The sequence below is a fragment of the Galleria mellonella genome, unplaced genomic scaffold (assembly GCF_026898425.1).
Source record: "Galleria mellonella isolate WM207_F2 unplaced genomic scaffold, CSIRO_AGI_GalMel_v1 utg65, whole genome shotgun sequence".
NCBI lineage: Eukaryota > Metazoa > Arthropoda > Insecta > Lepidoptera > Pyralidae > Galleria > Galleria mellonella.
Genome location: NW_026442138.1, coordinates 13827069 through 13851987, shown reverse-complemented (window position 1 = coordinate 13851987; position 24919 = coordinate 13827069). Strand labels below are relative to the sequence as shown.

General features: G+C 34.5%; 2 protein-coding genes across 3 annotated transcripts in view; both read right to left on the bottom strand.

Moving 5' to 3' along the window:
• LOC113510254 (hemicentin-1) overlaps positions 1 to 24919 on the bottom strand; it is a 418868-nt gene that overhangs the window by 305004 nt on the left and 88945 nt on the right. The window lies entirely within an intron of this gene.
• Positions 9556 to 10532, bottom strand: LOC128201940 (uncharacterized). The gene is made up of 2 exons (XM_052900398.1): positions 10092 to 10532; positions 9556 to 9872 (listed from the first exon to the last, which is right to left on the bottom strand). Exons 1-2 carry the CDS (start codon positions 10518 to 10520, stop codon positions 9663 to 9665), a joined length of 639 nt encoding a protein of 212 aa, XP_052756358.1. The 5' UTR covers positions 10521 to 10532; the 3' UTR covers positions 9556 to 9662.

Here is a 24919-nt window from a genome sequence, read left to right as displayed (position 1 = left end):
TCTGTGTCGGAAGTAAAACATGACAGCGTTATAGATTGTCTATGCTAACATGGCACATACCTCCAAAATCTAATGAAAATCATAGAGTAAAAATAATGTTATGTCCATGGTACTGTTCATGTCTATAGGCGACGGATACCACTTTCCATCAGGTGGGCCGTCAGCTTGTTTGCCATTCTAAGTTGTATAAAAAAAAAACAAAAAAAAATTACAAGATTTCGACTAAGCAATATAACATACTTCTAGTCGAACCGCTACTGAAGATGTTTACTCACAAACACAAACAGAGCACTACCTCTGTGTATGATCACACACATTTAAGTAAAAAGTTGAAGACGCATGCCATGTTAACGTAGACTACTTATACATTTTTTATAGAATTTAGAATGGCAAACAAACTGACGGCGCACTTGATAGAAAATGATAACCGTCGCCTATAGACATGAGCAGTACCATGGGCATAACAGAGTATACTGATCCGCCAACGATACCCCCCATGCGTTGCCATTCCTGAGGACTCAGATGTTATTCCTCTGTACCCTGTAAATTCACTGCCATATCCCACCCTTCAAACCGAAACACAGCCATGTAAATTTTCATATTTCATCTAAAGATCGCATAAATTCCTTTCTCTCGTCCTGTATTCATTCTTTGTTTTTTTATTTACTACGTTATTATTATTTTTTTATGAAAACCAGTTACAGATTTGCCATATTCGAGATGTTTTTACGTCGAATTCCTCTTTGAAACGTCGTTAAAATTCAGTATTATTATTACATGAAAATTTACGACACTCGACTTCGGCATCGAGTTTTATTAATAGACGCTCCGAGGTCATTAAGTTTTATTCCTATTTGTATTATGCGGTTTTGGTTAAAGCAGATGTTAGGGCTAACATCTATATTTCACTGATTCTTTTTTAAGAGCTGTGCTCTTGTGGATAGAGCTCTTTTCAATAACTACGATTTTCAGTGAGTCTCTTCACCTCTTGATAAGACACAACGCCAATTTCTTCATTGATCTATCTAATGTAACTATGCCATGGTAGGTGGGAAAGGGATTGCTTTTATCTTTTGATGGGTGAAAATGGTATGGTTACCCCGCCTGCGCTAACGGGATACGCTAGCGGAGCACTAGTGAAGGGTGATAGATGAGAATGAAAACAGGTCAGTTAGCCCATCATGATGAATTCATCAGGAATTAACCATGATAGTTTCCAGGGAGAACCGCGAGGAGATCGACCTGGTTGGACATATTGCTAGCAATGGGATTCTCAGTCTCCATTACTAACAATCCCTTTCTATTACAATTACTAGCAATATACTCTGTCAGGTCGACCTCCACGTGGTCCCCTTGGAAACCATTATGCTGAATTCCAGGTATATTCATCACGACGGGCTAACTGACCTGCCTTTCCATTCTTACCTACCATCCGTCACTGGTGCCCCGCCAGCGTATACCGTTAGCGCAGGTCGGGTTACCATTCCATTATTTTCCATTGAAAAAAAAAAACTATGACTTGTTGGAGAAGGGGGAGCCTTGTCCTTCCTTATGTCTTATTTTCTGTTATGAATTTCTTAAGTTTGTCGTGTCTTATCGTACGTTACAACGTCCTTTGTCTTCTGACCTTAGCAATTTCTATAAATTGACTCTTTGCCTTAACATCTACCATGATAAATAAATTATTTGAAATTTTGACGCAAAATATGTCATATTGAAGTGTTTCGTTTTGAAGTCAATATTTAGAAGTCTTTTAAGTTAGCATTCTTATATTTTATTAATAATATTCTTTATTATCAGGTACTTAACCCATAGAGGTACAATTGTATTACAACGTGCTCGGGTAACATATAAAAATATAACAATCCAAACATACAAAAAAAAAACATAAAAATTAAAATATGTAGAAAATTTATAAAAAAATATTATTAGCTTTTACCCGCGACTTCGTCTATGTGAGCCAGAATATGTCAATTGACTGGTACAAAAAGTAGTCTATATAACTTTCCCTCTATAAATTTTATCAAATAAAAAAAATTACAACCGAATTGAGAACCTCCTTTTGTGAAGTCGGTTGAAAATAAATATAATCGTTGAAAGAGAAATAATTCAATGCTCTTTGATGTGTTTTGTGTCTCATTAGATACCACTTACATTCTGAGGATGTAAGAAAATAACAGGACAGAAAAGGAAGAGATATTGTATCCTCTCTCTCATTATACTCGTATGCCATTTGCAAAGATAAAAAAAAATGCTAATTCCACCTGCAAAAGCAGAAAGAGCAAAATTGTTATCAAAACGCCGAGTCTACTGTTTCACAGAGAAATATGAGAAGCCAAAATTTGTTGGAACCTTAAAAAGTTATTGTAAACCATTGCTCTCTTGTGTATATCTATTGATGATTTTACATTTTGTGAACCTCGAGTATATCTGAATTAGATAGCAAATTTGATATAGAATGAACTGCCTACAAGATATTGTTGAAGCAAGTTGTGTTTGCATGGCTGTGTTTCAGGCTGAAGGGTGGGATATGGCGTGAATTTACAGGGTACAGAGGAATAACACCTGAGTCCTCAGGAATGGCAACGCATGGGGGGTATCATGGGCGAAACAGTATACTCTGTTATGTCCATGGTACTGCTCATGTCTATAGGCGACGGTTACCACTTTCCATCAGGTGGGCCGTCAGCTTGTTTGGCATTCTAAGTAGATTAAAAAAAAACAAAAAAAACATTTGTTCCAACCGATTTTTAAATAGAAGGAGTGTCTGAATTTGGTTTTATTTTTTTATGTTTATTACCTCATAACTCAGTCAGTTATAAACGGATTTAAATATATCTGTATATATATATATATATATATATATGTATATATATATATATATATATATATATACATATATATTTATTGAACTTCAATACACCTAATAAGTGTAAATGGCGGACTTGACACCATATGGCGTTATCTACCAGTCGACTATAGACAGGAATAACGGAAAATATAATTGTGATATGTTATAGAATTAAAACAGTAATTTATAAATAATATATATATATATATATTTCTTTTTGTTTTACCTTATAGTATAAAACTTTTAGATTGGTTCCATATATTTGCTGAACCAATTTTGATAATTTTGTCAAAATCAGGTCAGTAGTTTGTTTTGTTATAAATAAACTCATTTTTTTCTAAAAAAAATAATCTTGAACTATTTATGTGACTTCAAAAAAGAAACAGTTCTGAATTCGATTACTTTTTTTGCATCTTTTTGTGTATTGTGACAATATCTCTGCTACTGCTGCATCAGTTTTGTGAACTACGACTATTATTTAAAATAAGAGGCGAGACAGTATGATCTGATCATTGTATTTTTTTTTTCATGGATGAAAATGGAATGGTAACCCCACCCGCGTTATCGGTATACACCGGCGGGGCACCTGTGAAGGATGATAGGTGAGGATGAAGTAGGTCAGTTAGCCCATCGTAACGAATTCAACATGAATTGTTCACGATGGTTTCCAGGGGGAACCACGTGGAGGTCGACCTAATAGGGCATATTGCTAACAATGGGGCTGTTAAACTCCATTGCTAACAATCCCTTTCCCCCCTGATCATTGTATTGGGATTGAACTCATAACCATCGGAAGGTAAATCGGTGTAACGAATCACTAGAGCACCGAAATGGATCTATTTAAGTAACAAAAAATAAAAGTTTACAATAATTTTAACCCAATATACCATTCCAAAATAAGCTGTGTATAATCCGTGACATTTACAAATAAATAATGAGTTTATAAGTTTGTATTGTGTTTTGTTTCTTTGATATTATTGCTCTAGGTACGGTATGAGTTTTGGGCTAACTCCGCGAAAGTGCCTTCCATACGTGCTATCGAGTGTATAAAAGTTTTTATACCAGGTAATATGTTTTCGTGAATAATGAATGTTTGGGAGTACAGGCACGACTTTGCTAAAAAAAAATATTACAATAGTCTATGCGCGTATTGACAATTTTTTATGGTAAATTTTTTAAGTGTAAAAAATGCTGAGGTTCCCCTTAATGCGTTTAATCGAATGATGATGGGTTACAACATTTAATGGACTGGATAATTTATTTTATTTTATGCAACTTAGAATGGCAAACAAGCTGACGGCCCACCTGATGGAAAGTGGTAACCGTCGCTTATAGACATGAGCAGTACCATAGACATAACAGAGTATACAGTTTCACCCATGATACCCTCCATGTGTTGCCATTCCTGAGGACTTAGGTGTTATTCCTCTGTACCTTGTAAATTTACTGCCATATCCCGCACTTCAAACTAAAACGCAGTCACGCAAACACAACTGCTTCACGGTATAAACACGAATGGGACAGTGGTGCCCAAGCAAATGGGGTTTTGATAGTAGTTGCCGCTGTGCAGGAGCGTTGATAACCACAGTTATGCTTTGGTAATGTTTAAAAAAGGACGCTACTACTTATCCCTCGACCATTAAAATATCTTAATCATCTTTTACTACGCTCATATGCTTAAGGGAAAGGAATGAGCGGTCCGTTCTACGCTGGGACCATGCGGCGAAAAAATATAGCTTACATTATTCGCTATTAATGTAAAAACTACGAGTATATGTGAAATAAAAAAATATCAAAATTGATTATTTATTTTTAACTTTATCAGTTACAAACGTAAAATCAAATCTTTCTGCCTTTTAATATAAGTTTAGATAATGTACCACGATTAATAATTTTTTTTTTATAAATTATAACAAACAAGTAAATAAATTTATTACCTCGTTTCGTTTGAGTGTTAAATAAATGTAAATCATAATTTAGATTCAACTATTATGTATAAAATATGGAGGTATAATATTAAAATAACCATATTTACAATAAATATTGCCTTATTAATGAAGTGTAGGTCAAAGGTCACTTACCAGATGTAGAAATAGTGGGTAATATTCAAATTAACTGTCACTTAACACTAAATTAGTTATATAACTTTAACATCGTTAAACCTACTGGTTTACTACTGTAAACAAGTATAATGTAAAGATTTGATTAATGGTTTTACAAGAATATTGTTGTAACTACTAGAGGGAAACTTTGTACTCGTACAAAAGTTGATTGCTTGGGTACCTCTGTCCCATTCGTGTTTCAACCGTGAAGCAGTTGTGTTTGGATGGCTGTGTTTCGGTTTGAAGGATGGGATATGGCGTGAATTTACTGGGCACAGAGGAATAACACTTAAGTCCTCAGGAATGGCAACGCATGGGGGGTATCATGGGCGAAACAGTATACTCTGTTATGTCCATGGTACTGCTCGTGTCTATAGGCGACGGTCATCACTTTCCATCAGGTGGACCGTCAGCTTGTTTGCCATTCTAAGTTGTATAAAAAAAAAAACTATATAACGCGTCCTTGACGGGGAAAGAGATTGTTAGTAATGGGTTCTAACTGATCCATTGCTAGCAATGGGTTAGGCCGACCTCCACGTGGTTCCACCTAGAAACTTGATTAACTCTAATGGAATTCGTCACGATGGGCTAACTTACCTGCTTTCATCGTTACCTGTCATACGTCTCTGGTGCCCCGCCAGCGTATATCGATAATCGATAGCACGGGAGGGGTTACCATTCCATTATCACCCATTAAAAAAAAGCGCCCTTGATTGTGTGATTTTGAATAAAACGTAGGTAATGTTATGTATAATAATCATTATACCAGCCTTTAAGTGTCCACTGCTGAACATAAGTCTTTCCCTCTGGGGGGGTTTTGCCAGTAGTTGCCACGCTTAGCAGGCGGATTGGCAACCGCAGTTGGGCTTTAAACAGCAGTCAGCAGTAGACAGTAAAATATATATATATATATATACATTTACATTTAAGTATAAAAAGAATTATTCGAATTTACTGTATTTGTCGTTTTTGTTTCGACTTCATCCAGAGGGCCTACCATGAAATGTTTTCCGAAATTTTGGAGCCGAACGAAACTCTAATTTGATGTTAAAATTACATAATGCATGCCGTTTAAAAACATTAAAAATATTGAAATATTATTCCTTTAGACTTTTATGGTAGGATTTGTGATGAACAAAATGTTAAGCTCCATTTACTGGGCCGATTTAGGTATGAACAAAAACACGAAATTGAGTTTGAAACTTCGGAATTTCATTTCATTTACATTGGCCCCCAGAACTCTTCTTCGAGTAACATAAATTGTTCATATTTGTAACGCATCAGATAATCGATTTATCGCTTCCAAATATCCCATCGATGGCATACAACTTAATGAATTCCAACTAACCTGTTGCTTTACGCGTCAAAGAATACCAATAAATAATCTATGCAAATTTTATACGGTACCTCGCTGTCTGCTCCTCAAGATTACGGAACTTAGCTCTGCTAATTCAAACATGAAATCTGACGCTTTCACAGTTCAATGCCCGTTGTCCAGCTTCCAAGAGATGCTATTAAAGAAATTATTTGACAAGGTATCTTGTATAATCTAGTCTTATTTTATAACCCCTAATACTGCAGGCATTCGAATGCTAGTGACGGTTTACCATCAGATGGCTGTACGCTTGTTTTCCATCTTCGTGGCAGCCTCGCTTCTCTGTTCCATAATCACGAGAAGCAGAAAGTAACTTTGTTTTTTTTTTAAGTTGTGAGCTGTGAAATTTTGTGAGCACTGCTAATTAAACATTTACGTAATTTTTTTTATGATTCTATATATCATAAAAAAAAAATTCGAAAATGTTATGGAACATGATTAAAAAATATTTTTTTTTAAAAAATCAAATATTATAAAAATAATATATATGTTTATAGATCAGCCGTTAACTGTCCACTGCTGGACTTAGGCAGCCTCATATGAGGGGTTTTGTCTGTAGTTGCCATACTTGGCAAGCGGATTGGCAGCCGTAGTTTGACTTTGGTGATGTTTTAAGAGGAACGCTACTGCTCATATCTACACCATAACGTCCCCTACTCGCTTTTCACAACACACACGGGAAAGAAAGAGGTAGAGTATCCCATCCTCGTATGCCGGAGTCTGTATGACATTATACAATAATTTATGATATTTTTTGTTATTAAACTTAGAATTGCAAACAAGCTGACGGCCCACCTAATGGAAAGTGGTAACCGTCGCCTATAGACATGAGCAGTACCATGGACATAAGAGAGTATACTGTTTCGCCCATAATTACCCCCCATGCGTTGCCATTCCTGAGAATTCAGGTCTTATTCCTCCGTACCCAGTAAATTCACGCCATATCCCACCCTTCAAACCGAAACACAGGCATGCAAACACAACTGCCTTTATTATGCAGAAGCATGTATAATATGGGTATTGGGGGATCCTTTCGAAATGAGATCAACAATATACCAAATGTATTACTTGACTTGGTTAGTCCATTTTAAAGCAAAGTAATTTTAGTAACAAAAATTCAATCTGATAATATGAGTATTAAAGTAAATACTGCTGAAAACGCTTCTTTTAATCGACTTTAAAAGAAGGAAGTTCGGTTGCATTTTTTTTTATGTTTGTTACCTCATAAATTCGTCAGTTGTAAGTCTATTTGGAAATTTTTTTACGCCAAAATGATATTGTTATACCAGAGGGAGACTTTGTACAAAAGTCGTTTGCTTGGTTACCTCTATCCCATTCGTATTTTTACCGTGAAACAGTTGTGTTTGCATGGTTGTGTTTCAGTTTGAAAGGTGAGATATGACAGTGAATTTACATGGTACAGAGAAATAACACATGTGTCCTCAAAACTGGCTACACATGGGGGGTTATCATGGGCGAAACAGTATACTCTGTTGCGTCCATGGTACTGCTCATGTGTATAGGCGACGGTTACCACTTTTCATCAGGTGGGCCGTCAGCCTGTTTTCCATTCTAAGTTGCATAAAACAAAAGGTTACAGATTGATCCCGGTCCCATAGAAATTTAATCAAAATTGGTTCCATAGTTTAGTTTGAAAATAAAAATAACTGGGTTTTCCACAATTAAAGAAATACATTTTTTTGTTAAACACAATCTTAATTATTTTATATCAATTATTAGAATCGTCGAAGACAAAGAAGGCAAGCTTAATATGTATACAAAAAGAAATTAAAATACAACTTTTTGAATTTGACTAAAAACTTTAAAGATAGATAGATAAATAAATAATTTATTTGCATCACTTACAGCACACAAACAGCAAAAGACACAAATGCAATGTGAAAAAAGATAAAAAAAAAGATACATATTATACAAAAAATTAAAAAAAAACAAAAACAAAGTTTTAGTTACATTTGCTTCTTGTAGCATACAACGACTCCTGATTCGGTGGATCGATACCTTTATTTATATTTGAGCGGTTATCTCAAATCTTGTTGAGAGCGATCTGAAGCTGTTATGATAATCTTTCGTAATTTATATTACTAGGTAAGTAGTATAGCTAATGGTTATTTCGCGGAAATATGAGTTGAGACGCAATTAAATTATAAAGATTATAAAATTTAGAAATATTCTCTTATTATATTATATGATGCAAGTGAATTTTAAAATTTGAAATGTCATTCTAACACTACTTTTTTGCTCGCCACATCGTACGCATGGATTCTAAAAGTAAAAATACTATGCCATTGGTATTCTACCATATACCAAAGCGAGACTTTGTAGAAAAGTCGATTGCTTGGGTACCTCTGTCACATTCGTGTTTCAACCATAAAGCAGTTGTGTTTGCATGACCGTGTTTCGGTTTGAAGGGTAAGATATGGCGTGAATTTACTGGGTACGGAGGAATAACACCTGAGTCCTCAGGAATGGCAACGCATGGCGGGTATCATGGGCGAAACAGTATACTCTGTTATGTCCATGGTACTACTCATGTCTATAGGCGACGGTTACCACTTTCCATCAGGTGGGCCGTCAGCTTGTTTGCCATTCGAAGTTGTATAATAAAAAAAAATTCTATGTTATTGGTATTCTAACCAATAGCATAGGATACTAATGAAATATAAAATAATAATAACCTACCTTTGTGTATAACACATTTTATGGGCAACTCTTTCTCGTATCGAGCTGCCCAATTATGGAACAAACTCCCTTCCCACATACAAGAGAGCCCTTCAATTACCTCTTTCAAGAAAAGGTTGAAGTTCCATTTTCTTTCTTTTGAGTCATAATCTTAATTTTTCATTTTTATAATTGAACTGTTAAACCCTAAAATCATTTAACTAAATTTCTAATGTAGATAGTATATTCATTTATTTTAACATCTATTGTATAAGTAGGTAGGTATTATATTTATTTATAGTATATGTATTTATGAAATATTTTATTATGTATTTTAATATTTTATTTAACTGTATATTTGTTTATGTACACAAAATATTAGAGTCATGTGGGGTAAACGTACGCATTTTTTAGTTAATTGCTTCTAGAATAAAAGATTTTGATAATTGAAAAGAAAAAAACTTTAATTTTAACGTTAAAAACATTTGAGAAGAAAAACAAAATGTAAAATTTCAATTCTAACAATAACTATTAGTTTTATTTAATAATTTAATGAACAAGGGAAACGCGGGTTTTTACCCGCATCGGCGGGAAAGTATCCGCACACCTTCGGTTAAGTGTACGCACGTAAACTTAATTTACTATTGCACAAAAATCACATGTGAATGTACCCTCTTCGTAACTTGTACAGGCGTCGTGCCATCAAGGTAACAGATATAACTTTATGGCTTTGTATCTCTTTAACGTCTACTGTGCTTATAGAGTTCAAAGAAGGTATATTTTGAGCTATAGCATCAGCAGATAGATTACACATATCAGTAACTGCAGATGGTGCAAATTCTGCTTCTGTAAATAAATCGTCTTCCACGCACAACCACTCTTTGGAATCAACTTCCAGCAGTAGTATTTCCGAACCGATACGACAACATAATCTTCAAGAAAAGAGTATATTCCTTTTTAAAAGGCCGGCAGCATACCTGCAATGCCGCTGGTGTTGTGGATGATCATGGGCGGCGGTACTCACTTACCACAGGGGGCAAACGAGCATGCGGCTCGCATGCTCGTTTGCCCCCTGTGTTGTAAAAAAAGGATATATTCCAGTCATCCTGAATGCACAAACTGCGTTACCTACAGTAGCAATTTTTTTAAACGCTCTGTCGAAAATAGAAGTTACTTGGTATTGATTAATAGATCTATCAGGATGCTGTGCCATCCATTTATCAGCTTCAAGTGCGTACTGATTTTTTAGAGGACTGTAAATGGTTCTATCCAAGGGTTGTATATTGTGACTACTGTGAGGTGGCAATGTAAGTACAACGATGTTATTCTCTCTGCAATACAGAGTAGCTTGCAAGCTGATATGACTTGAATGATTGTCAATAATCAGTATTGGTGAAGTGCATTCCTTGAAGTGTACCAGCCACTGAAAATATAAGTCCGCGTTGGTGAATCCGGAATCAGATGTCATGCCAATGCTACCAGCCGGAGCTTCGTCCATAAGTTCACCCTTCATTCTTTTTCGAGGCAAAATAAATGCAAGCGGCACATAATTTTCAGTTGCATTAACACAACAAACTACGGTTATAGTTTGACCACGTTCTCCGGAAACAATTTTGTCAACTAGAAAGCAAACAAATATGACTGGGTAAGTATATGCATTTTAATTAATGCGGACACTTACCCCATCCCATTAAAGCAAATAAAAATAATAAAATTTCGAAGTATGACTTACCTTAGACAAAATAAATAGATTCACACAAAATATTGAATAACTTCTGTTCTCAGTCACTTTATTATACAATCAGACTAATAACATTGCTTCAGTAACTATGAAAATTAATTTTAAAGAAAAAAAATAACAAATCCGTGCAAAAGCAATACTGCTGTGTAAGTTTCTACAGCATTGTGCAGCAAACCTGTAACGTAGTACTCTCGCTTGGTGGTCAAGTGCTAACTAAACGCGATAGGTCTCGACCTGTTGTCATCCATGGGGTTCGCAGAATGTTCACTGCGGACACTTTTTCGCCGCGTACGTTTACCCCACATGACTCTAATAGTTGTAGCACTTAAGCTGTCCGCTAACATCATGCTTTCTAACTGCATTGGGTTGACTGGAAGAGATCTCTGTCAGAGATAAGTCCACCCTTGCTCACAATATTTATAAATGCATTAACAATATAATTTACAAGTGCAATAAAGAATATAATAATAATATAACAATGATCCTTTCTAGATGGCCTATCGAAATAAAACGTATACCAGATTTTAATTTTAATCTTCGGGAACACAAGAGTATAAACCACACCTAGTTATAAGAATTACATTCTTGTATGATGCCACATCAAATATACATACAGACAGACAAAATTTCTAAAAATTGTTGTTTTAGGTTTTTTACTCATATTAATTTGTCTTAAATATCTTCTACATCCCCTTCCTTTTCCGTGGGTATCGTAAAAATCGACTAGGAGACGGCGAGGGTTTAGCAGCAGCGTCTCTCTTAAAACATCTCTAAAACCTGACTGCGGTTGCCAATCCGCCTGCCAAGCGTGGCAAGTAATCGCATAACCACCCAAGGGGAGGCTTATGTTCAACAGTGGACGGTTAAGAACTGATATGATGATGATCTTCTATAAAGAGAATACACAAGAGATATATATTCTATTGTGTGATAGAAATAACCAAGTTGAGTAAAGTAAACCAGAGGGAGACTGTACAAAAGTCGATTGCTTGGACACCTCTGTCCCATTCGTGTTTCTACCGTGAAGCTATTGTGTTTGCATGGCTGTGTTTCGGTTTGAAGGGTGGAATATGGCGTGAATTTACAGGGTATAGAGGAATAACATCTGAGTCCTCAGGAATGGCAACGCATGGAGGGTATCATGGGCGTAACATTATACTCTGTTATGTCCATGGTACTGCTCATGTCTATAGACGACGGTTACCACTTTCCATCAGGTGGGCCGTCAGCTTGATTGCCATTCTAAATTGCATAAAATAATTACTGTCATAACCTCCTTTTCGGTAGTGGCCTATGTTCAGCAGTGGAAAATTAACAGCTGATACGATATGACGTGTGCCTATGTGGTCTCACCATTGAATAGGCTACCCCTTCCTTTCCCGTGGGTGTCGTAAGAGGCCACTAAGAGAACTTAATGGTTAAAGGGATATGCAACAGCGTCCCTCTTAAAACAACGTCAAAGCCTAACTGCGATTGCCAAACCGACTGCCAAACGTGGCCCTGGAAATTCCCCCCCCCCCCCCCCCTTTAATAATGTTTATGATAATATACTCATATTTATAAGCAACTGTAATCACTTTTCATGATACTTCAACAACGTTAGGTTACTTGTGATTTCAAGTTCCATAAAAGAATTCCAACCATTATTATTTCAGCCATTTTCTGTCCACTGCTGGACATAAGTCTCCCCCATAGACTGCCATAAAGAACGGTCCTGAGCCACCTGCATCCACTGACTCCCTGACTGACAACCAAAGAAATTACATAGTTGTTTATGATCTGCTGTTAAAACATAAGCTTGAAGCAAGACTTTGGTGCGGATTGAGTAGTAGAGCTTCAATTAGACAGATTTTGTATTAAAATAACCAGTTTCGCCCGCATTTGAAGATGGTTTTTTATGAAAATCTTGTTCAATCAATCAATTATTTATTTGCATAAACATAGGTACAGTTATAAATTTATAAAAAATAAAATATATACAAACTCATATTTATTTATTTATTTATTTATTCATTAGTACAAATATGTGTACATGGCGGACTTAATGCTAAAAGCATTCTCTCCCAGTCAACCATAGGGAAGTGTCAGAATACTCGAATGCGGTACTACTAATTATTGATATACATACGTACTAAAATTACAAATATAAACGAATAAATATATATAAATAACAAATATACTTACACATATATGACATATACTATATTATACACGGAATTGAGAATAATATAAAGTACTTACTGCTCGGATAAAAATAAAAAGTGTGCGTTAACGCTTTTTTTGAAAGACGGTTTAGTCGGTAGTCTCTTAATGGCATCAGGAAGCGCGTTCCAGAGTCGTGAAGAATGTAGGAGAAAAGAGTTTGAAGCGTAACCAGTACGGTGAGAGGGGAAGGATAATTGGAGAGTATTATTGGAACGAAGGTTACGTTCATATATTTTAAAGATGAAAAAAAAAACCTTTAATCATTTATTGATGATTTGTACATTCAAAATATATAATAATAATTATAAATCTATCAATTAGAAGTCTCTTAAATTTGTGTGAAATAAACAAAACTCATAAAAAATCATTACAAAATATCACATGATATTGTGGTCTTAGTAATAAATTGACTTCGGCATCAACATATTGATGGGTGTAGTTAATTAAATCTGTTAATAGTTAACCGTGTTACGTATACAAGTAGGTTCGTTTTGTGACATAACTAGTTTTTCCCCGCGACCTCGTCTGCCTGACCTGATATGTTTACTAACAGGGATAAAAAGGAGCCTATGTCCTTCACCATCCGATATAGTATTTTTTAATGGGTGAAAATGGAATGGTAACCCCTCCTGCGCTATCGGTATACACTGGCGGGATACCAGAGAAGGATGATAGGTGACAATGAAAGCAGGCCAGTTAGCCCATCGTGATGAAATCCACTAAATTTTACCACGATGGTTTCCATGGGAAACCGCGTGGAAGTTGACCTGATAGGGTTTGTTGCTAGTAATGGGGCCAATGAACTTCATTACTAACAATCCATTTGCCCCTCCCATATAGTACTCGTACGTGTATACCAAATTTCGTAATAATTTATTGAGTTGTTAAGGAGCTATAATGTAATAAACGAACACACACACTTGGAGGGAAAGGGATTGTTAGTAATGAGGTCTACATTTATATATATATATATATATATATATATATATATATATATATATATATATATATATATATATATATATATGACCGCATGAATGACATAACAACATGCTTGTACTGTCAACAATGAAAAATGTTTCAATTTGATAGCACAATCCTCATCTTAAAAAATGTTTGAATTTGACTTAAAAATCCCCATTAACAAAGTGATCCACCATTTATTAAATTCATTTATTACAAAAAATGTGATAAATGGAGAACCGCTCGAGCGATTTTGTGCAAACTTTACTTAAACCATCTACTAAATAGTCCGAACAAAGCCTAAACATTTGGTTTGTATAGGTGAGCCCGTTCTTGAGTTATAAAATTACAACGAAAAGTGAGTTATAAAATATATATATATATATATATATATATATATATATATATATATATATATATATATATATATATATATATATATATATATATATATATATAGTTTTATTTTAAATATAATGTTATTATATTAAAAATGGCAACAAACAAACATAAAAATATAACTAGCAACATTTTTTGTTTGTCACCTGACAAGTCCGTTGACAGCTAATACGTCAATAGAAAGTTTGATAGCATTTCAATAGAACGACATCTCAACTTCAACGGTTCGTTTTTACGGGAAACGAGACATCAGCTTCAGTAATATCTCTTGCAATATGAAAAAACTTAGCACCGGTTCCACGAATATATGAAATGCTAAAGAATTCCGTATTCGTCTTTCACTCTCTCTGTCTCTCTCTCACGCAAGTAACATCAAAACAAAATTCGCTTACGGAGCAACCCTTCCTTCGTGAATATTTCAGTGGTCTCACCGCATCGGATTCTACAAGAATCGTTCTAATGATAAATTCAAATCTCGATCCTCCAGAGAACAAAGCAATCAGCCGTCGAACAAAGGTTACAGCGCGCCGCTCCCGGCGAAACTTCCACGTATACAAAGTTGTGAAAAGAGCGAGCGCAATGGCTTCGCCGTGTGGTTCGTTTGTAGTCTATCAACTTTATAAAGGTTTATGAGCTAAATTGAATTTAATTACATAGAACATAAAGATTACACACTTTCTAATATTAATTAGTTTAAAACATATTTTTCGATTTAATACAGAACCTTTGTTATTATCCAACATATAGATCCAAAATATACAGTTTTAATATTTATATTTTAATTAGTTATATATTCTTTATTGCATTTGAATAAAGATACAGCGATTATTTTAAGAACTTTTTAGTTAAAATGAGCTTTTCTCTGAAAGAGATCTCTTCCAACTGGCGCAGTGCAGTGAGAGAGAAAATAATTAGCGGATAATGTAGTGTAGGAACGGTATAGGAAAAAAGGTATACAAGGTAAATAGAATCCAAATAAAATAAACATACAAATTGTGAATTAATAATACACGCATATCACAATACATATAATAGTAAGTGTATTATTATGTATTATTAATAGTATTTATACAATTATATTATATAAAAATCTAAAACTATAGGTGTATTCCTTCTTAATCTATCTTGACCGTACTATAATTTTCAACAGATTTCTCTCATCTTATCAATACTAATAAACTGAGTTGTGACCATTTTATGTTACTATGGCATATGCATGAAAAAAGGAAATTGTTGTTTTATATATTTTACTTTTTGTTTTTTTTCTTTTGTTGCTGTTTTGTTTTTTCATTCTTTTATCTCTTTTGCTGTGTATTATGTATATGTTTTTTTTTTATACAACTTAGAATGGCAAACAAGCTGACGGCCCACCTGATGGAAAGTGGTAACCGTCGCCTATAGACATGAGCAGTAGCATGGACATAACGGAGTATACTGTTTCGCCCAAAATACGCCTCATGCGTTGTCATTCCTGAGGACTCGGATGTTATTCCTCTGTATCCTGTAAATTCACGCCATATCCCACCCTTCAAACCGAAACACAGCTATGCAAATAACTGCTTCACGGTAGAAACACGAATGGGACAGAGGTACCCAAGCAATCGACTTTTGTACAAAGTCTCACGGTGGTAATAAATAATGATTATAATTAATAATATTAAATAATAATGTTTGTATTATATTGTAATTTGTGTGTTGTAAGTAATGCAAATAAATTATCTATCTATCTATCTATTTTATTCATCGTACTTGTACTTACCTACGCTTATTCTTATATGCAGAATATAATAATTACGATAGTCCACTCGTATTTCCTTGTAAATATCCCATCATCATCATCATCATCATCATCATCATCATCATCATCATCATTCAGCCCTTAATAGTCCATTTCTGCACACAAGCCTCACCCTTAAAGGGGTTTTGCCAGTAATTGCCAAGCTTGGTTTATATATTATTATATTAGTATGATTTATATAATGTTGTGTATTTATATTGTCATTTGGTCCCGGCATAGAATGGACCACCCCTTCGTTTACCATGTGTGTCGTAAAAAGCGACTAAGGCAATTTTTTGATCGAAGGATGGATTGCAGTATTTCTCTTAAAACATTACCAAAGCTTAACTGTGTTTCTCAACTCGCGTGCCAAGCGTGGCAAATACTAGCAAAACCTCCCTAGGGGGAAGGCCCATATTTAGCAGTGTATAGTTAACGACTAATATCATGATGGTTATATTGTCGTGTATGAAAAAAAAATATCTGTAAATAGTCCATTCTATAATTGTTAATGACAGGTAAACAATTTATCAAATAAATTTTCGGCTGTCACTAAATTGATATAGTTTGAAGATAACAGTGTTTCATGATACACGCGTATGATTAATTGCCATATAAATTCAATCATTATTATATTTATTTCATCGATAAATCATTAAACTTGAGTTATAAATAAAAATGTCTGTCAACTATTTTGATTTCTGTCCAAAACATCGAGAAAGTACAGAGGTGATTCAATAATTGTAAATATTTTTTTATGAGATGTTTATTAAATGATAAATCAGTGAAGCGAAATGGGTTAATTATTATTTCGGCCATTAACTGTCCACTGCTGGACATAAGCCTTCCCCGTAAGGGGAGTTTTGACTGTAGTTCCCACGCTTGGCAGGCGGATTGGCAACCGCAGTTAGGCTTTACAGATGTTTTAAGAGGGACGCTGTTACCCATCTCTTGCTCTTCCTTAGTCGGCTTTTACGAGACCCACGGGAAAGGAAGGGTGGCCTATTCTATGCCTGGACCACACGGGGCAATAAATTATAAAATAATAATTTATTAAATCGTTTTAATTTGTATATAATCTGAATAATATAGTAAAATTGTGACTAGACAATGTCTGTACATGAAAGATAGTTAACAAAAAATAATATAAGAGGTCTTGATAAGACCTACAGATACAATGTACAGTGTACAATATTATGACAATTTTTAAACAGACAAAATTAAATTAATTAAATTATATTTAATCGTACAAATACACATATACATATACATATAAATATATACCTACATCTATGCATATATTTACATATTTATAATCCGCTGACATTGATGCTCCTTTCCACTTTGGGATTGCTGCAAGAGAACTCTATTAGAGATAAGCTTTAAATGTAAAAAAAAAAAAATTGATTACCTCTGTTATATTCTTATGAATAACTGGTGTGCACAATAAAGAATTAAAATTAAAAAAATAATGTTCATTATAAAAAAAGTTCTAGTATTTTTTTTATGCAACTTAGAATGGCAAAAAAGCTGACGACCCACCTGATGGAAAGTAGTAACCGTCGCCTATAGACATGAGCAGTACCATGGACATAACAGAGTATACTGTTTCGCCCATGATACCCCCCCATGCGTTGCCATTCCTGAGGACTCAGGTGTTATTCCTCTGTACCCAGTAAATTCACGCCATATCCCACCCTTCAAACCGAAACACAGCCATGCAAACACAACTGCTTCACGATTGAAACACGAATGAGACAGAGGGAGCCAAGCAATCGACTTTTGTACAAAGTCTCCCTCTGGTATAATAGATATAGTAGAATAGATAGGTAATACAGAGATATTAAAAAAAAATACTATTTATACAAAGTAATAGTTATACCATTATTTTGCTAGAATCACGTAAAATTTTATCATCAATGATTTAGATGGAAATCATAAATATTTATACATATATTTAAGATCCTGTTTCTTGTATGAGCAAAAATGTTCGAGGTCAATATATTATATTAAGAAACATTTTTTTTTAAACCGGTTTCGGTTCATATTCACAGAGTTTATCTTCTGAATCGGTAGTACAAAAAAAAAATAGTGTAAACTTATGATTACGTTTTAGTATCTGTATATTTCAAAATGGTGATGATACGACCTTGGTATTTCATATGTTCATAGGCTATGGTGACCGCTTACCATCAGGTGGACCGTATACTTGTTTGCTACTTCAGTGGTATAAAAAAAACTCTTATCAAATTCTTTTTTTTCTGAAAGCCTTACTGGAATAATCTGTTTTTTTTTTAATAGCCAAATCAATTGAGTCGTGCTCGAGTGATGAATAACTTAATTTACTTATCATTTTGATATTTAATTTTTACTTAATATATATAATACTATAGATATATTAAAATCTTAGATTTTATGGATAGAGCATCGAGCCTCAAAAACGGGCCTACATTTTGTTAGCTAATTGTAAAATTTGCTAACTCGTTTTTTTTATCAGTGTTCTATATACTTACACATAAAATGTATCTTGATGCATTATTTAATAAATAAAATGAGTTTTTGCGCATAAAAAAGATCCAGAAATTATAAAACAAAATAAATATAGAAGTTATAATGGAAGCACTCATAATTATTTATTACGTAAAATTGTATGAAAATGTTGACCCGTTTTTCTCGAAGCATTTCTATGGAGATACATTATCTATGTAAAAATGTATGGCCGTGTGGTCCCGATATAGAATAGGCCACCCCTTCCTTTTCCGTGGGTGTCATAAGAGGCGATTAATGGACCTCATGTTGGAGAAAGCAGCGTCCCTCTTAAAACATCTCCAATGGCTTACTGCGGTTGTCAGTTCGCTTGCTAATCGTGGTAACTACTGGCAAACCCCTCTTTTAGGGAAGGGCTATGTTCAGCAGTGAACAAGTAAAGGTTGACATAATGATAATATAAATATATTAATACAAATGATTTATTTTAATATTTTTATCTAAAAAGAGGGGCGAGAGGGGATTTCAAGAGAAGGAAATCAATGTACATGTATGAGACGAGCTTGAAAGTGTATGAAATTAGATTTAAAGATTTCAACGTTCAAGAAGAAATCAACGTGAAGATATATCCTTACTAATATTATAAATGTGAGTGTTTGTTTGTTACCTTATCTAGTGTTAAATTTAGTATACACGTAGTATATATACCAATAAACATATCTTATTTACGTGGACAAAGTCGCGGTTAAAAGTTAGTAGTCTATAAGATAAAAAATAACGTCAAAAAAGTTCAATAAAATTAAAAATACTTGCCTTATTACTATAGCGCACTGAAGTATTTAATCAATAATATCTCTTCTTACAAAGAAAATATTGTGTCGTCCATAAATAAAGGCATGCCGTTTAAAATATTTTCTGAAAGCTTTTTAAAATAAAAAAAAAGACAGTAACAATTCTCTCTGCTGCCATTATCATCTGACAAACGTCACTTGGGTAACAAATTAAATTCACTATAAATGTACCACCTGTTAATTAAATTTGCTTTTTATAAATCAACGTCGGCCGCCATAAAAATTAACGGCTATTTGTAACACTGGCTAATTCAAGTAATGAAAGTGGAACCATGGGGTAATTATGGGGTTAGGTCCCATGTAATAAGCGCCATTGTTGTACGGACTTCTATTGTGATCCCACATTTAGGTCAGTGTAATTTTTTAATTGGATTAATCTTGGACACTTGAAACCTGCGATATTTTTTTATGAAAAAATTTCTTGTGAAATTGCAAATTTCTGTATTACAATTGTGTTTTCTCGTGAAAATGGATTCCTAAATAAATAAATACAACCTCTCTTAACAAACTTCAGAAGGGAACAGGTTTTTAATTAATTTTCCACTGTATTCAAATATCGATTTTGACGATTCTATTTTAAAACATTTAGGTACTATATATGATTCATTCAAATATTTTCATAATATTCTTATTTTAAAATTTTAAACACCCAACGGTATACGAGTATTGACTAAATTTAATGTGACTATTTCAGACTCACATTCTATTTTTGTTCTAAATTCAAATTTAACGTCACTTGAATTTAGAATACCAAATCATCTCTGTTAATGCTAGCTTCCCAACAAACAAGATTTTGCTCCGCAAAGAAATATCTGCTGTCATTTTTTTTCTTTTTACAATATGTTATTTGTTTTAAATATTAATGTACAATGAAACTCATACAAACAGATAAATGGTGTTTCCAATCATTACAATTAATACGGTATCAAGATGCTATACCTTATCAGTTTAAATCACGAAGATATTACGTAACATACACACACAAAGAGTCTAATTGAGAACTTCCTTTAGAAGTAGCATAAAAAGAAAGCAAGCTCTCTAAATACTATACATCAAACACTGTCAGTACACCATAAAAACAAAGTAAATAGACCATTTTATTAGACTTTTATCACAATTTATGGTGGAATCTCAAGGGAATGATTGTTAATCACATCAGTATTGGACGTATATTCGTGTCACGCGTGCGGTACGCCAATAGGAGATTGATAGTGTGGAGATACAAGTTAGAATCAACATTGTTTATATAACACTATAAGGACTTTTATGAATGGAGTAGCGTACGTAAGCGTTAGTGGAAATGATGCTGTTAAACGTATCCATTACTCGTCACATTAGAGTTCCAACGAATGTAAGTATCCAGTAAAGTTGTAATGGAAGTAATCCACTTTTTTCTTTTCGTAATTCTTTAAGTGCGCTTTTTTATGTGGGATAATGGCAAGCGGGACACCAGTCAAAAATAATAGGTGATGGTGAAAACAGATCAATTAATCCATCGTGATGGATTCCCCTTGATAGAGTATATTGTTAGCAATGGGGTAGTGGTGTCCTCTGATCAACATGTCAAAATTTCAAGGCCGCCATTCCTATGTACGAAAATCTCTGATATGGCTTACCAGACGATGCCAAAGGCCATAAAGCAAGCTACAATAAATTAATGTTTCAAATATGAATTGGTAAAATCTAATAGCTTAAGCTGCGATTCGATCTTGAAATCGCTGTATCGTAGCCAAGTGTTATGTATTGAAACTACTTTGTGTTAGTTGTATAAAAAAAATGGTACGTTTTCGGATTTTAGATATTCTGTTAAAGGATAGAAGTGATACACTCGATTACTGTAACTCATAGTTGTAGGCACATAGTATACTATTCTTATAGTTATTAGTTTAAATATATAAATCCGAAAATGCGAAACATAACCTTCATTCATTCACAGTCCTAAAAAGTTTCCAAAGAGGGTTGACGTCAGGCAGGCGGCCGTTCGTAAAACTATAAGCCAAATCTTTTTGTAATACGAGTATGGATAAAAAACATATTACGCCGAGCCCAAATAATAATTGGGATTAGGGTTGGAAGACGACGATGATCCATTCACAGTACTGACTAAATATATCTATCGAGCGAATAGAATATTCAATTGTGTGACGTCCGATTCTTTCCACATGTTCGATATAGAGAAACAAATCAAATAAATAACCGTTAGCCGCTTTGATTACGATGGTCGTATTCGAATCACGTGACTGTGGAATTGGCTAGACGGAGCACCGGTCGAACAGTCAGTTTCGGGTGATTGTGCATGAATTTAGTTTAGTATCTTTTATTGTATGTATTCCATGTGGTCTTGCCGTAGAATGGACTATCGTGAGAGGCGACTTTGTACAAAAGTCGATTGCTTGGGTACCTCTGTCTCATTCGTGTTTCTACCGTGAAGCAGTTGTGTTTACATTGCTGTGTTTCGGTTTGAAGGATGGGATATAGTATAAATTTACAGGGTACAGAGAAATAACACCTGAGTCCTCAGGAATGGCAACGCATGGGGGGTATCATGGACGAAACAGTATACTCTGTTATGTCCATGATACTGCTCATGTCTATAGGCGACTTGTTAGCTTGTTTGCCATTCTAAGTTGTATAAAAAAAAGGGCGACTAAGGGAACTCAATGATCGAGGGATGGGCAGCAGCGTCCCTCATAAACAGGGTCGTAGCTAGACCTGAGTTTAAGGTAAGGCAAAAGAACTTTTTGCTAGGACAGAAGCCATAATTAATTAATGGTTTTGAAAAAATGAAGTTTAATTTTCTTGGGGCCTTTCATTTTAAGCTAAGACATTGCCCCTCAATGCCCTCCCTAGCTACGGACAATCGCTTAAAACATTTCTAAAGCCTAACCGTGGTTACCAACTCGCCTCTCAAGCGTTACAACTACTAGAAACCTCCCTTGTAAGAAAAGCCTATATTCTACATTGGACAATTAACTGCTGATATAACAATAGCATAATGATTACATAAACTACCCAAAATTACGTTAAAAGATCATGTGCCCGAAACCCAATCAATCTATGTAGAAATGTTTACAATCATCACGCAGCCAGTTTCAATTAACCTACCGCAACGCAATCGAACTCGGCCGAAGCCGTGACGGACGTTTAACGAAAACCAATAAAACATCGTGTCTAATCAATTCCAACATCACCGGAGAGCAGAGCCCTTTGACGTCGATCTCTATACTTTATGAATTGAAATCTTATAGATTCCAATATAAAGTTGTAATTTGAAAATTCCAAATCTATCCTGTTCATTGTGACGAGGCGAGTGTCGTAGAAATAAATTATACAAAAGAGCCATCGGCGTTTCCTAAATGTGCTATAATTGTTGGTGAGCACGTAGTGTTTATCATTTGTCATTTTTCTCTAATCAATATCACTATGTCTTAATTGTAATGGTGTAAAAGTGAAGTTAATTACCATTAAGATAAGATAAGATAATCTACTGCCAGGGATTTTTTTTCTAAGAATGAATGATATTTCATTCAATAGTCTTAAATTATATAGATAGAGCATCAAGCCTCAAAAGCGAGTTAACATTTTGTCAGCTAATTGTCAAATGTTAACTGACTCGTTTTTTTTTTTTTTATTGGTATTCTATATACTTATGCATAAAATGTATCTTGACGTATTATTTAATAAATAAAATGAGTGTTTGCGCATTAAAATATGCAGAAATTATGAGATAAAATAAATATAGAAGTTAAAAAGGAATCATTTATAACTATTTATTACGCAAAATTGTATGAAAATGTTGACCCGTTTTTCTCGAAGCATTTCTATGGAGACACTCTATTTATATAATCTTAGAAATATCATCTTAGAAGTATCAGTAAAGGATGACAGGTGAAGATAAAAAAATAGGTCGGTTAACTTATCGTGACGAATTCACTTAGAATTAGGCACGATAGTTTCCAAGGGGATTGTGAGGAGGTCAACCTAACAAAGTAATTTCCTGTCAGGGTATATTAGAATGTTTTATCCTGAACCTGGTATTATCCTTTGCGTACTTGTTTAAAGTCTTTTTATATATTAATTACCAGACGGTAACTTTATACAGAAGCTGTCCGCAAAGCTACCTGTATCCTACCTGTGTTTCTGCCATGTAGCAACTGTTATTGCATGGCTGAATTTTGATTTGAAGAGCGAGAAATAGCAGTAAAATCACAGGTACAAAGTAGTCTTTAGGAATGACAACCATGAGAAGAACCATAGGGAGACTTTGTACAAAAGTCGATTGCTTGGGTACCTCTGTCCCATTCGTGTTTCAATCGTGAAGCAGTTGTGTTTGCATGGCTGTGTTTCGATTTAAAGGGTGGGATATGGCGTGAATTTACTGGGTACAAAAGAATAACACCTAAGTCCTCAGAAATGGCATGGGCGAAACAGTCTGTTATGTCCATGGTACTGCTCATGTCTATAGGCGACGGTTACCACTTTCCATCAGGTGGGCCGTCCGCTTGTTTGCCATTCTAAGTTTGTATAAAAAAAACAGTATCATGAGTATTCTCAGTATATTCTGTGATGTATGATTGTGAGTTACAGTCGCCATTTTTTAATCAAATGGATGAGAGCTGATCATTCCGAATTGGATAAGAAATTCAACTAATTCATTAATCCAGCCAATAATACATGTTCAGTCTATTCCAGTTACTTATTTCATCGTACAGAAGCGCCCGTCTGTTTTATTCGATTTCATTCCATTGAACGGGTGTCCGACCAAGCGAATGAGTGAGGGACATACCTGAACCAATTTTCATTACGAGGGACCTTTGGGAAAATGTTTATAGCTGCCGCTTAGATAAGAAGATAAGAACTTAGGATTAGTAGGAAGTAGGGTTCGTAATAGTATAGTAATAGGTTTAAACTGCTCTTCAGATAGGCTACTACTATTTCTGTTTGATAAACGTGGAAAATAGATAGACTTTGTAGTGGGTTCCTCCATTATCCTTAATAAGAGTGAAGGGGTATCGTTCTCTGTGACATTTTCGTGGATTCTACTATATTAGACTAAATATATTTGATTGAACTTCAGTAGAAATATATAGCATGGCTGAAAGGAAAATGGTATCAAAACAAGAATTATATACATAGTCTGGTTTTTATATACATATGTATATACTTGGTATAATAATTAATCTTAGTATGTCTATTATTTGAAACAATAATGTCTCAAATGAATAGGTAATAATAAATTCATAATTATAAAATAATATTAACATTAATGGTATCGTGCGCTCTTGGTATAGAATAGCCTACCCCATTCTTTCCCGTGGGTGTCGTAGGAGGCGACTAACGGAACCTAATATTCTAGGGATGGGCAACAGTGACCCTCTTAAAACATCACTAACGTTTAACTGTGGTTAACAACCCGCCTGCGGGGGGAAAGGGAAATTGTTAGCAATGAAGTTTGACAGCCCCATTTGCTAGTAATATGCCCTATTAGG

Excerpts from the sequence above, each read along its gene's own strand:
- LOC128201940 (XM_052900398.1), bottom strand. The coding sequence starts at position 10,520 with ATGAAGGGTGAACTTATGGACGAAGCTCCGGCTGGTAGCATTGGCATG. Across the intron at positions 9,873-10,091 it reads TGACTGGAATATATCCTTTT|GAAGACGATTTATTTACAGA; the intron begins TTTACAACACAG and ends TGGTTGTGCGTG.